Raw genomic sequence first — 14,144 nt, 5'->3', positions numbered from 1 at the left:
AAAACTCAAAACCTACATAGCCCTGTGTGAAAAAGTGATTGCCCACTTTGTTAAAAAATAACTTAACTGTGGTTTATCACACCTGAGTTCAATTTCTGTAGTTAACCCCAGGCCTGATTACTGCCACACCTGTTTCAATCAAGAAATCACTTAAAAGGAAGGTTCAGGGTGGCTACAAAAAAAATAAAAATCCGAATCCACTTACCTGGTGCTTCCTCCAGCCCATGGCAGGCAGGACGTGCCCTCGGCGCCGCTCCGCAGGCTCCCGGTCTCCTCCGGTGGCCGACCCGACCTGGCCAGGTGCAGTAGTTCTGCGCCTGCGCAGTACAGCCCGAAGGACGTCCGGTGACGTCAGCGCGCCCCCCCATGAGGCGCATTTTGGAGCGCAGAAGAGCCCGACCTGGCAGCCGGCCTGGCCAGGTCGGGTCGGCCACCGGGAGCCTGCGGAGCGGCGCCGAGGGCACGTCCTGCCTGCCACGGGCTGGAGGAAGTCCCAGGTAAGTGGATTCGCATTTTTTTTTTTTTTGTAGCCACCCTGAACCTTCCCTTTAAATAGGAGTTATCTGACACAGGGAAGTAGACCAAAAGCACCTCAAAAGCTAGACATCATGCCAAGATCCAAAGAAATTCAGGAACTAATGAGAACAAAAGTAATTGATAATAATAGATTTAATAATCTATCAGTCTGGTAAAGGTTATAAAGCCATTTCTAAAGCTTTGGGACTCCAGTGAACCACAGTGAGAGCCATTATCCACAAATGGCAAAAACATGGAACAGTGATGAACCTTCCCAGGAGTGGCCGGCCGACCAAAATTACCCCAAGAGTGCAGAGAAAACTCATCCGAGAGGCCACAAAAGACCCCAGGACAACATCTAATGAACTGCAGGCCTCACTTGCCTTAAAGGGACACTTAAGTAAAAAAAAAAAATGAGTTTTACTCACCTGGGGCTTCCAATAGCCCCCTGCAGCTGTCCGGTGCCCTTGCCGTCTCCCTCCGATCCTCCTGGCCCTGCCGGCAGCCACTTCCTGTTTCGGTGACAGGCGCTGACAGGCTGGGGACGCAAGTGATTCTTCGCGTTCCTGGCCACAATAGCGCCATCTATGCTGCTATAGCATATATCATATACCATATAGCAGCATAGAGGGTGCTAATGTGTCTGGGAACGCTAAGAATCACTCGCGTCCCCAGCCTGTCAGCTCCTGTCACCGAAACAGGAAGTGGCTGCCGGCGGGGCCAGGAGGATCGGAGGGAGACAGCGAGGGCACCGGACAGCTGCAGGGGGCTATTGGAAGCCCTAGGTGAGTAAAACTAATTTTTTTTGTTTGACTTAAGTGTCCCTTTAATTAAGGTCAGTGTTCAAGACTCCACCATAAGAAAGAGACTGGGCAAAAACGGCCTGCATGGCAGATATCCAAGGCACAAACCACTTTTAAGCAAAAAGAACATTAAGGCCCGTCTCAATTTTGCTAAAAAAACATCTCAATGATTGCCAAGACTTTTGGGAAAATACCTTGTGGACCGACGAGACAAAAGTTGAACTTTTTGGAAGGTGCGTGTCCCGTTACATATGGCGTAGAAGTAACACAGCATTTCAGCAAAAGAACATCATACCAACAGTAAAATATGGTGGTGGTAGTGTGATGGTCTGGGGTGGTTTTGCTGCTTCAGGACCTGGAAGGCTTGCTGTGATAGATGGAACCATGAATTCTACTGTCTACCAAAAAATCCTGAAGGAGAATGTCCGGCCATCTGTTCGTCAACTCAAGCTGAAGCGATCTTGGGTGCTGCAGCAGGACAATGACCCAAAACACATCAGCAAATCCACCTCTGAATGGCTGAAGAAAAACAAAATGAAGACTTTGGAGTGGCCTAGTCAAAGTCCTGACCTGAATCCTATTGAGATTTTGAGATGTTGTGGCATGACCTTAAAAAGGCGGTTCATGCTAGAAAACCCTCAAATAAAGCTGAATTACAACAATTCTGCAAAGATGAGTGGGCCAAAATTCCTCCAGAGCGCTGTAAAAGACTCGTTGCAAGTTATCGCAAACGCTTGATTGCAGTGATTGCTACTAAGGGTGGCCCAGCCAGTTAGTAGGTTCAGGGGGCAATTTCTTTTTCACACAGGGCCATGTAGGTTTTGAGGGTTTTCTTCTCACTAAATAATAAAAACCAGCATTTTGTGTTCAATTATGTTATCTTTGACTAATAGTTAACGGTTTTTGATGAGCAGAAACATTTAAGTGTGACAAACATGCAAAAGAATAAGAAATCAGGAAGGGGCAAATAGTTTTTCACATCACTGTAGCTTGCATTTTTGTAATGAATTTCTGGACTGACAGCCTCAGGTTGTTTCCGTGAGGGGATGTTTTTCTTTTGGGCTATATGCCAAACCAAATGCCTGCTCACTGCATGTATCTAGTAAGTGCCTTTTTTATTGGGCAGTTTTTATTTTAATTAGAAGGTATCACATTATGGAGCGCTCCTCCCGTCTTGTCTCATCTGTAGCACCCCAGCCAGCCTAGTACCCACCCTTAGCTCCCCAGCCAGCCTAGTACCCACCCCTAGCTCACCAGCCAGCCTAGTACCCACCCTTAGCTCCCCAGCCAGCCTAGTACTAATCCCTAGCTCCCCAACCAGCTTAATACCCATCCCTAGCTCCCCAGCCAGCCTAGTACTAATCCCTAGCTCCCCAACCAGCTTAATACCCATCCCTAGCTCCCCAGCCAGCCTAGTACCCACCCTTAGCTCCCCAGCCAGCCTAGTACCCACCCTTAGCTCCCCAGCCAGCCTAGTACCCACCCCTAGCTCCCCAGCCAGTCTAGTACCCATCCCTAGCTCCCCAACCAGCTTAGTACCCATCTCTAGCTCCCCAGCCAGCCTAGTACCCACCCATAACTCCCCAGCCAGCTTAGTACCCATCCCTAGCTCCCCAGCCAGCTTAGTACCCATTCCCATTATATTGGTTGGCTTAGTGGCCTTAAACAAACTTTTTACTTGTTTTTAACAATAATAAGGCGGACTGCATTAGAGGTGGGCAAGCCCGTGAGCATGGTAGTACAGTACCGTATATGGCCTACACTTATGAGTCTAGGCCCCACATATGACACTCGCCCCAGGCCCGCATACTCTAAGGCCGCCTCTGATTTTGTGAACATATGCAAAATACTTCTGTCATAATATAGGCAGCCACTTCTACAAACGCAACTTGAAGGCTATCCTTGAAACTAAGAGCAGCTAAATAAAAGACTGAATAATATACTGCCACATCAATTTTTTATTTACTGTAGGCTTAAATTTCAATATTTCCAGCACATATTTCTTGGCAAAAGCAAACCCAAAAATGGTGTATTTTTATAGGGCAGGGCAGCTGTAACCAACACCTCCAATCTCATCTCATTTATTGGACTCCAGCTGGCTGACACATCACTCCAATTAGCTCTTGGAGATGTCATTAGTCTAGGGCAGGGGTCCCCAAACGTTATGGGTCGAGGGTCGGGTCAACATACTTCAGACTGCTGGGGGGCCGGAGTATACATAAAATTATATCTTTGCGGGCCAGACAGTGAAGCATACCCAGGTGACAACCTGCAGTCCAATTGGACAGCAGTGTCACCTGACTTGGAATTTAATTGGAAACAAATTACTGCTTTCTGGATTCATTCTATATGTGGAAAACCAATATTTAAAGATGTAGCTGACATTTGTGTGTATGGGGGGCCGGTAAAAAAGCTTCAGGGGGCCACATTCAGCCCGCGGCCTTAATTTGAGGACCACTGGTCTAGGGGTTCACATACTTTTTCCACCTGCACTGTGAATGTTTACATGGTGTGTTCAATAAAAACATGGAAACATTTAAATATTTGTGTGGTATTAGTTTAAGCAGACTGTGATTGTCTATTGTTGTGACTTAGATGAAGATCAGATCACATTTTATGACCAATTTATTATTATTATTGATTTATAAATTGCCAACATATTCCGTGGCGCTGTACAAAGTAAGAACCAAACATGGGGTACATAATACTACAGACAATGGTATACACTTATACAATTATACAAGATACATAATTAGTGACAAAATACAAAAAATGATACAAAATACAGAATACAAAATATAGACTTGGTAATGACAGTGATAAAAGTTACATGATGAATAAAATGTATAATGATTACCAAGACACAAAAGGGGGAGAGAGCCCTGCCCTTGCGAGCTTACAATCTAAAGGGAATGGGGGAAACAAGAGGAGGGGTAATATACGATAAAATATAAAGAGGCTGTGTGTTTTAGGATACCTAGTAGGAGTGCAATTTGGTCTTAGGAAAAAGGGAAGTGGCCTAAGGTAGTGCATATGCTTGTCGGAACAAATTCGTTTTTAGAGAGCGTTTAAAGGTAACAAAGGTTGGCAAGTGACGGATGTGTTGTGGGAGGGCATTCCAGAGGAGGGGTGAAGCGCGTGCAAAATCTTGTAAATGTGAGTGTGAGGAGGTGATTCTAGAGGAGGACAACAGAAGATCATGTGCAATTTCTGCGAACATCCATATAATTCCAAAGGGTTCACATACTTTTTATTGCTACTGTACCTCTAAAACCAACATCTAGAACAGCATCTGTTTGGCCATGCAATAGCTGAAAAACTAGCTGGACAGCTAAATGGGCGACACCCAATTTAGTAATTGCTACAGGTGCTAAAATTAACAGATTTGTACTGATATACCTTTGTTGATGAAGGTCCAAAATGTAAACAGATAAGAGAAACTAACTTGGAAGCTCCTATAAACAAAAAACAGGCTCACTAGTACAATACAATGCAAGGTACTTCTCAATCACTTACATTCCAGTCATCGGCACATCTCCGGCTGACTCCATAGGTTTCTTCGAATACTGCTGCACTCTGTGGAGTCTTCATACTTTTAATACATCCACGGAAAGGAGGAGTCTTTATGTTAAACCTAAAGAAGAGTATGTGTTTCAGAATGAACTAAAAGAAGTACCTTATATCCCCATCGGTTACCCCAACATGAAAAACGTATGTAGCTCATTTACTTACTTTTCTCTAATATTAGATGGTATTCCCCCTAAGTAGTAAGTAGAAAACGTGAATACATCAACATCTGACACTTGGAAGGGATCCAAGCGTTGACGTACACGCAGCACTTTAGCAGCTGTTCTGACCAACACCTCCGTCTGTGGGTAACAAAAAAAAAAGTTAACTGATAACCTTACGAAGAAAATGTTTTTTTCTTAGCCCAGTGAACCACCTTTTATTCCTAACTTTCAATACGTTAAGCAATGATTGCCCATTGAATCTTAGGTATTTCTATAGAACCTTATTTATTTATTTAATTATTTATATAGCGCCGACATATTACGCAGCCCTGTACAGAGTATATATTGTCTTGTCACGAACTGTCCCTCAGAGGGGCTCACAATCTAGTCCCTACCATAGTCATATTTCTATATCGTGTACTGCATGAATCATAGTCTAGGGCCAATTTTAGGGAGAAGCCATTTAACTTATCTGTATGTTTTGGGGGATGTGGGAGGAAACCAGAGTGCCCGGAGGAAGCCCATGCAGACACAGGGAGAACATACAAACTCCTTGCAGATGTTGACCTGGCTGGGATTCGAACTGGGGACCCAGCGCTTGCAAGGCGAGAGCGCTAACCACTACCTAACCACTACGCCACCATGCTGCCCAACCTTTCTACAAAACAAATATTGCAAGTCCAGAATTGCAACAATTGTCCAGACAAGACATCAGACTAAAGGTGGCCACACACCATACATTTTTTTTTAAATTTGATTCAATTTGAGCGTTCCGAATGATCAGAAGTTTTGATCAGAATCTTCGAGGTACCACACACGTATTTTCAAGATTGCCACAATTTTGGGATAAAAGATTGTAAAATCCGAAAAAATTGGTTAGAAAAATCAAGGGAAAATTGTACTCAATAGTTACATATAACTTTTTTTCTGGTTGAATACAATTTTACAATCCATTACACACCATACAATTCTTGAAAAATTGGTCTGAATTTTCCAAAATGTCAAATCTAAAAAAACAAACAAACGGGAAATTCGACTGAATTTCTCAACAACAAAAAAAACAAACAAAAAAGCTTTCAATTTTTTGGGACAACAAATCGTATACTGTATATCGAATTGGTGTAAAATTGGATCCTTTAAAGAGACTCTGAAGCGAGAATAAATCTCACTTCAGAGCTCATAGTTAGCAGGGGCATGTGTGCCCCTGCTAAAACGCCGATATCCCGCAGCTAAACGGGGGTCCCTTCACCCCCAAACCCACCCCCGCAAACCTTGGTCGTAGACTTTGTCTTAAATCTTCTTTTCCTGGAGGCAGGGCTAACGACTGCAGCCCTGCATCTAGTTGCGTCTATCAGACGCGCATCGCCGCCTCTCCCCCACCCCTCTCAGTGAAGGAACAGTAAAGTGTTGTACCGTGTTAGCCATGAATAAAAGCAAGAAGTTTTGAATCAGGATGATACCATTTATTGGCTAACTTAGAGATGGATAAACGTTATCCATCTCTAAGTTAGCCAATAAATGGTATCATCCTGATTCAAAACGTCTCAGTGAAGGAAAACTGAGAGGGGCGGGGGCGAGGCGGAGATACGCGTCTGACAGACGCGCGTGGGGCAGGGCTGCGGCGGTTAGCCCTGCCCCAATGCGGAAGCGCTCCCCCGCTGTACGGAGGGGATTTGGTGGTGAAGGGACCCCCGTTAAGCCGCGGGATAGCGGCGTTTTAGCAGGGGCACACATGCCCCTGCTATCTATGAGGTCTGAAGCGAGATTTATTCTCGCTTCAGACTCTCTTTAACTGTATGGTGTGTAGCCACTTTTAGGGCCACACAGCATAGTTACTCTCAGTTATAAATGAAAGACAATTGATTTTCAAAGTAATGTCCTGTTTTCCAATGGCTCAGTTCCCACTATGGGCATGATTCACTAAACCGTGATATGACAAATAGCACACCTTATCAAAGATAGCACACCTTATCAAAGTTAACACGCCTCATCAGAGTTAACATGCCTTATCAGAGTAGCATAGTGAGCACTACGAACTTATGCCTGCTAATTGGCAATGGCACTCGTCCTGCCCTGAGCTCCTGCGGCTTCTTAGCGCTCGCTATGCTACTCTGATAAGGCGTGTTAACTTTGATAAGAAAAAAAACAAATATATCCAGGAACATCGCCTCTAGTTAGGACATTAAATAAGTTATTAAGGAAAAGGGAGGTGCTGAAGGGGGTGTGGCCAGAAAACAGCAAAAATCTATTAACCCTTCGCACTCTCGCATGCAAATGTTCAAACAAATGCATTCACAGATTCACTCATCCAGGCACCACTGTTATCCCTACAGCTAAGTTAAAAGCCGGGGTTTTAGTTCACAGAAGAATGCATTCTTATGCTTAGTCACCTATACTGCGCAGAGGTACCCAGGTAAACATAGGTGTCCTAACTCTGGCCCTGTAACATGCATAGTGCAGACATGCAAACATTCATTGCATCAAACCTATCTAGGGATTAGTAGCACACATCCTGACGTCCTCTCCTAGGACAGATAGCGCATCTTACCAATCGCACAAGGGAGCTAACGTAATGTATCCATGCGCACCATGCACATACACCAGCATAAGCTGTGTGCATGCTGACAAAAAAAACAAAAAACATACAGGAGAAGGAGGGAGTGCACTGAATTAAATCCCTAGCCACAGGGGTCAGTAACACGAAAAAAAAAAAACACATATATCCAGACACATGGCCTCTAGTTAGGACATCAAATAAGTTATTAAGGAAAAGGGAGGTGCTGAAGGGGGTGTGGCCAGAAAACAGCAAAAATCTATTAACCCTTCGTACTCTCGCATGCAAAGGTTCAAACAAATGCATTCACAGATTCACTCATCCAGGCACCACTGTTATCCCTACAGCTAAGTTAAACGCCGGGGTTTTAGTTCAGTTACCTGGGTACTTCTGCGCAGTATAGGTGACTAAGCATAAGAATGCATTCTTCTGTTAGTTCACAGAAGAATGCATTCTTATGCTTTGAACATTTGCATGCGAGAGTGTGAAGGGTTAATATATTTTAACTTTGATAAGGTACGATATCTTTGATAAGGTGTGCGATTTGTCATATCACGGTTTAGTGAATCAAGGCCCTATGCGTTTTAACTGAAAGCTTTTTCACAATGCACTGCTATGGAGAACAAAAAAAAATTACATACTAACGCATACCAACGTATTAAGTGTGAAAGGGCCCTAAAGGTGGCCTAACACAACCATACAATTTTTTTAAATGTAGTTTCAATCCAAAAATTACAATACATTTTTCTCATTAATTGTAACATTTATAAAAATCTGACCAATGCGTCACACACGTGTTTTCAATTATTCCACAATTATGAAAAAAAAGATGGAAAAAATTGTTTAGGTCTATTCATGAATACATTTACAATCTACCCTACACCATTTATTTTTCATAAAAATCGATCATAAAAATCCACCACTCCTGATCAACTTGTGTTGGAAAAAAAAATTGGGAAAAAGCTTTTAATTTTTCAGGACAACTGATCATTTTTATTGAATTGCCGTAAAATCGGCATTGTGTAGTGTATGGCCACCTTTAACCACTTAAGGACTGCAGTCTAAAAACCCCAAACGGAATACCTTGGGGTGTCTTCTTTATAAAATGGGGTCACTTGTGGGGTTCCTATACTGCCCTGGCATTTTAGGGGCCCAAAACTGTGAGGAGTAGTCTGGAAACCAAATGCCTCAAAATGACTGTTCAGGGGTATAAGCATCTGCAAATTTTGATGACAGGTGGTCTATGACAGGCCGAATTTTGTGGAACCGGTCATAAGCAGGGTGGCCTCTTAGATGACTAGTTGTATTGGCACGGAAGCGCAGGATGTTCTCAAATCGTGACCTGGACATGGCAGCAGAGAACATGGGCATGTGATGTATTGGGTGCAATAAGACCGCAATACATTCTTTTTGACTAGACCCATGTTAAGGAGAAGGCCCCCACAGGGGGCAGATTAGGGCCTGATCTGATGGATAGGAGTGCTAGGGCGTGACAGGTGGTGACAGGAGGTGATTGATGGGTGTCTCAGGTGGTGAGTAGAGGGGAGAATAGATGCAATCAATGCACTGGGGAGGTGATCGGAAGGGGGTCTGAGGGGGATCTGAGGGTCTGGCCAAGTGATCAGGAGCCCACGTGGAGCAAATTAGGGCCTGATCTGATGGGTAGGTGTGCTAGGGGGTGACAGGTGGTGACAGGAGGTGATTGATGGGTGTCTCCGGGTGTGATTAGAGGAGGGAATAGATGCAAGCAATGCACTGGCGAGGTGATCAGGGGGGGTCTGAGGGCGATCTGAGGGTGTGGGCGGTTGTTTGGGTGCCCGCAAGGGGCAGATTAGGGTCTGATCTGATGGGTAGCAGTGACAGGTGGTGACAATTATTAGACACACAGTCGATCGTCTAGTTGCGTAGACTCCAGTGAGCAAACTGATTGTAAACATCCAACTCAATATAGACAACCAACAGAAATTGTAAGCAGAGTCGCACATTCGGGCCTCTGTGTATATCCCTGCGCTTCCGCTGTACAACGTTGTCACATTTAGCACCAGAGGCATAACTACTAATCATTCCCATAAAAACTTTGATGGAGCTAATCTAACAGTTATACCCACTTCCCACTCCACTTATTGTGACCTCCACAGCCTAAGGGCTTTTTGCCAGGGGTCATTTAACATGTGGTCACTATAGTCTAACTCAGCCATCATGACGACCCCTAGGTGTGACCACAACAACATCTGTGCTGGAAGGGGAGGGGCCCTGCATTGGTAGCAAGCAAGGTGAGTAGTTGGTTTTGACCACAGCTCTGGCCCCCCTGCAACTGCAAAAGCTGCTCCCCAGTAGTTACACTTGAATTAACCACATACACACAAGCCCCATACAGATGAGTCATGATCACCATACACTACTACTAAAATCTTCTATTCTACAAGACCCCTTTAGCATACAACAGGTTGACCACCAGCTGTTATTAGACATGTCACACACACGTGCCAATGGTTGAATGACAGATTTTCGTGAGGTATCACTGTGTATGGTTACCTTAACGCTCCCCCGATTAGAATTAGATTATCAAGTGTTGTTTAATTGCTTCAAGATAACATATCACTAATATGATTACCACATACCAGAACCTCATTTCCATTATTAATTGGTCCATATTCACTCTTGACCTGTTTCACTACATCCGAATTTAGTTTGTATTTAAGGACTAGAATACCATTTTCAATTTCCACGCTGATGTAATTGTCCTGCAATTGAAAGAAACAATTTAATTGACCATTTAAGAGCATAACAGATTACTCTAATAATATTAACACATTATGGGCTTGATTCATCAAGCTGCACTGCTTTAATAGGAGGAGCACAAGCTCAGCGCACGCTATGCTGGGTGCTTAGTCGCTGCACTGAACCCGCTCTGAGCCCCGGCGGGTCCAGTAGCTTTCTAGGACGTGATCTCCGCATGATGATTGGCCCAATTGGATGCCGATTGGGCCAATCAAAGCGATCAGGTGCTAGAAAGCCACTGGAACTGCCGGGGCACGGAGCGGGTTCAGTGGAGCGGCCGTTAGTTACAAGGAGCGGGCATAAGTTATCGGCGCTTGCTACTCTGCACAACCGCAGCACAGCTCCTCTCCTCTATTTCTTGATTGATGATTTTCCTGTCCCGACAAGTAGTCATTCATTATTTTAACACACTACACAATTGTAATCTGTAGTATAGTAATACACCGTATTTTTCGGACCATAAGACTTTTTCTTCCCCAAAAGTGTGTGTGTGGGGGGGGGGGGGGGCTACCTGCGTCTTATCTTATGGTCCGAATGTAACAATTGAGACCATCACCAGGAGCCCACACATACACAGCAGCTGACCCCTGCATCCACCTCACTAGCGCATAACTCTTCCTCCATACATGAACATGATCCCTTTCAGATGTCTGCTGGTCAATAACCTGGGGACGCTGTCAATCACGGCCGCTGCAGTGGCCAGACACGCTAACTCCCACTGTCCACCGCATCACTTTACTCATCTGCTTGGTCTCTTAATCTTCATATATTCCTATAAGATGCCCGGACCGCCGTCTAATAACGTGGGGACACTGTAAATCCTGGCCGCTGCCATACTAGCCAATCACTGCACCCGCTCTGAGATCAGCGAGTGCAGTGATTGGCTAGTATGGCAGAGCCTTGTCCCGCCCTCAAGACCATTGGCCCCCAGCCGATTGGCCAGCGGGAGTCTGAATTAATTACACAGTATGAACAGCGAGTGCTGGTGTGATGGACGGCGTGGGGTCAGCGTGTTTGGCCGGTGCAGTGGCCATGATTTACAGCGTCCCAACGTTATTAGATGGCGGGCCGGGCATCTGATATGAATATATGAAGATAAGAGACCAAGCAGATGAGGAAAGTGATGCGGTGGATGGCGAGAGTTAGCGTGTCTGGCCACTGCAGCGGCCGTGATTGACAGCGTCCCCAGGTTATTGACCAGCGGGCATCTGAATGAAACATATGGAGGCAGAGGCCAGGCATAAAAGTGATGCAGTGGACGGCAGGGGGTAGCGTGTCTGGCTGCTGCAATGGCCATGGTTGACAGCACCATCACGTGATTGGCCAGCATGCATCTGAAAGGGACATATGGAAGAAGAGTAAGTGATGCACTGGATGGCGACCTGGACAGAGAGAGGGGGACACAGGACTAACAAAGGAAGGACATGGGGGACACAGAATGGACATAGGTGGACACAGAAAGGACTGAGGAGGACACAGAGGGACACAAAAGGTAAAAGGGGGGCCCACAAGGTACAAGGGAGACATAAAAATGTTGGAGAATTGGAGGAGCAGGTTCATAAGACACCCCTGTGCCATGGACGCACCAGAATAAGTATGTATATTTTTTTCCTGATTTTTGTCCTCTAAACCTAGGTGCGTCTTATGGTCCGGAGCGTCTTATGGTCCAAAAAATACGGTAACTGTTTGTTGTTCAGCAGAATGCAGATTCTGTAACAAAGCAAAATGGTGGAAGTTGACGTTGTGTCTTCATTCATACAAGAACAAAAAGGACTGGGTCTCTACCTGGATTTAAGGCCCCTTGGCCGGTTTATTGCAAATACCACAGTGCAGAGCACAACGTTTGGACCACGTCTTTTTCAAGTGCTTACAGAACAAAGTGCAACAGTCTATTTAACAGACATACAATTTACATAAAACACACCCAGAAAAGTGGGTGGGCACAAAGCTTAAAGAGACAGGTCTATACTTATAGCAAATAATTACTTATAGGAAACATTTCAAATTAAATGCCTCATTAATTCCATTAGCATTTAATTTGAAATGTTTCCTATAAGTAATGCAGTGCATGTGGGGACCATCCATCCCACACTCGGGTTGGTTAATGGCCTCTTGATGGGAAGGTCGCTCTCTGTTGTGTGTTGTCTCAAGGCTCCAATGGAGGGTAATGCAATGGTAATAAGAAGGTAAGAGGGATGGAGTATAAAAATATTAAAACCAGTAAAAAATTATGCAAAAGCATAGAAAGTTACACATTCTTCTCTAGGTAAACAGTTTCTTACCTTAATTTTATACTGATTTTAATTATTTTATACTCCACTGCTTGCCTCTGACCTCCCTATAAAAAGAAGCTTGCTGAGCACTGAGGTCATACAACATACTGCATATATAAGAAAGACTAACATGCATCTAGGAGCTGCTTCTGAAATATCTCATGGCAGCCAATCGCATATTAGCTTTTGGAACACCTCTTCATCAGTGTGGTTTGATAGATGGAAATCCCTCAAACTACTGGGCACACTGTCCAAGTTACAAGTTACAGTACACAGTGTAGTGAGACATATACACATACCTCTTTTTCTGCAAAGAACAGCAAGCCATTATCTGCAGTGGTCTGTATAGTCTGCTCATATCGCAGGTTTGGACTTCCACTTGATAAAGTGTATGATATTTTGGCATAGCCGGTGCCTTCAAAGAAACTCCTTTCTGATTCTTCTTTGTATCTAGGGCATGAAAAATAACCTGTTTTGAGATAGAAGCCCTGTAAACTTGGTCAAGAAGCACCACATACTGTATGAAGATAACCAAGAACTCCCTGCTCCAGTCAGTGCAGTCATGTGTAATTGATGAAATATGATAACTCTGCCCAATTTGTTACAAAGAGAATAAAGAAAATACATTTTTTCTGGAAAAATACTGGTTCACAATCAAGAATTCCAAAACCAAATTAGGTCTGATTTCAGGTTACTCTCACTTCAGTGCAGTAAATCCACAAGTAAATAAACATGATTGGACCTTACATGATACATTCCAGTTGTAACAGAATTGAGAAACAGCACAAAACAGCACAGAAAGGCATAGAATAATGCATATGCGTGTTTCTGTGGAAAACTTGTGCATTTGTGGTTCAATGCAAATGTCTGTGCCATTCATTTGCACTAAGCCATATTTATCTATTACAAAAAAGTTCTGTGCAGCAAACCCTTTATATTTTAGCAAAAATGCAAATGCTTCAAATGCATGGGTGGAAATGAGGTGAATGGATGCCGGTGTAGAAATAGTGTATGCACTTCAGTTTTTTTGTCCAGATCCACAACCAGATGGGATTTAGAAAATCGGCCATGGACCCTAAAGCTGTCCCTACACTATACCAAGGATCCCCAAACTTTTTCGATCCAGGGCCGGGTCAAAATACTTCAGATTGCTGGGGGGCCGGAGTATACATAAAATGACGTAGAAAAACATTACATTGAACCTAGGTATTGCAGACAGTGCCTACTAACAAGCGCAGCCTCATGTCTTAGCATGTCCGCATGTTCAGATAGCACTGCCCCCCCCCCAACAACTCAGCAAGTGCAGATATTATATTGTGACTATGATATTGTGGCCCTAGCATAGCAAGTCATATGTGAGCCATAATGTCATCCCCCCCTCCCCCCAAAACTCCCCCCTGTCTCCAGTAATTGCATGAACTGCAAATTATCCACCCCTACACATGGGCACAGACATTCATGCAGTTCCCAAAGAAGTTTGTGCGCC

The 14,144-nt window shown here is 44.3% G+C and overlaps 1 protein-coding gene across 1 annotated transcript in view; it reads right to left on the bottom strand.

The window, feature by feature from the left end:
* Nucleotides 1-14,144, bottom strand: part of LOC137518877 (laminin subunit alpha-3-like) — a 303,606-nt gene that overhangs the window by 35,950 nt on the left and 253,512 nt on the right. Inside the window, exons 62-65 of the mRNA XM_068237275.1 lie at nucleotides 12,958-13,108; nucleotides 10,226-10,348; nucleotides 5,052-5,188; nucleotides 4,836-4,953 (exon numbers count right to left, since the gene is read on the bottom strand). Coding sequence (XP_068093376.1) covers nucleotides 4,836-4,953; nucleotides 5,052-5,188; nucleotides 10,226-10,348; nucleotides 12,958-13,108 — 529 coding nt within the window. The remainder of the gene's footprint in view (nucleotides 1-4,835; nucleotides 4,954-5,051; nucleotides 5,189-10,225; nucleotides 10,349-12,957; nucleotides 13,109-14,144) is intronic.

The sequence above is a fragment of the Hyperolius riggenbachi genome, chromosome 5, assembly GCF_040937935.1.
Source record: "Hyperolius riggenbachi isolate aHypRig1 chromosome 5, aHypRig1.pri, whole genome shotgun sequence".
Classification (NCBI taxonomy): Eukaryota; Metazoa; Chordata; class Amphibia; order Anura; family Hyperoliidae; genus Hyperolius; species Hyperolius riggenbachi.
Note: the sequence above shows the minus strand (reverse complement) of the source record. Positions and strands in the feature narration are given on the sequence as shown.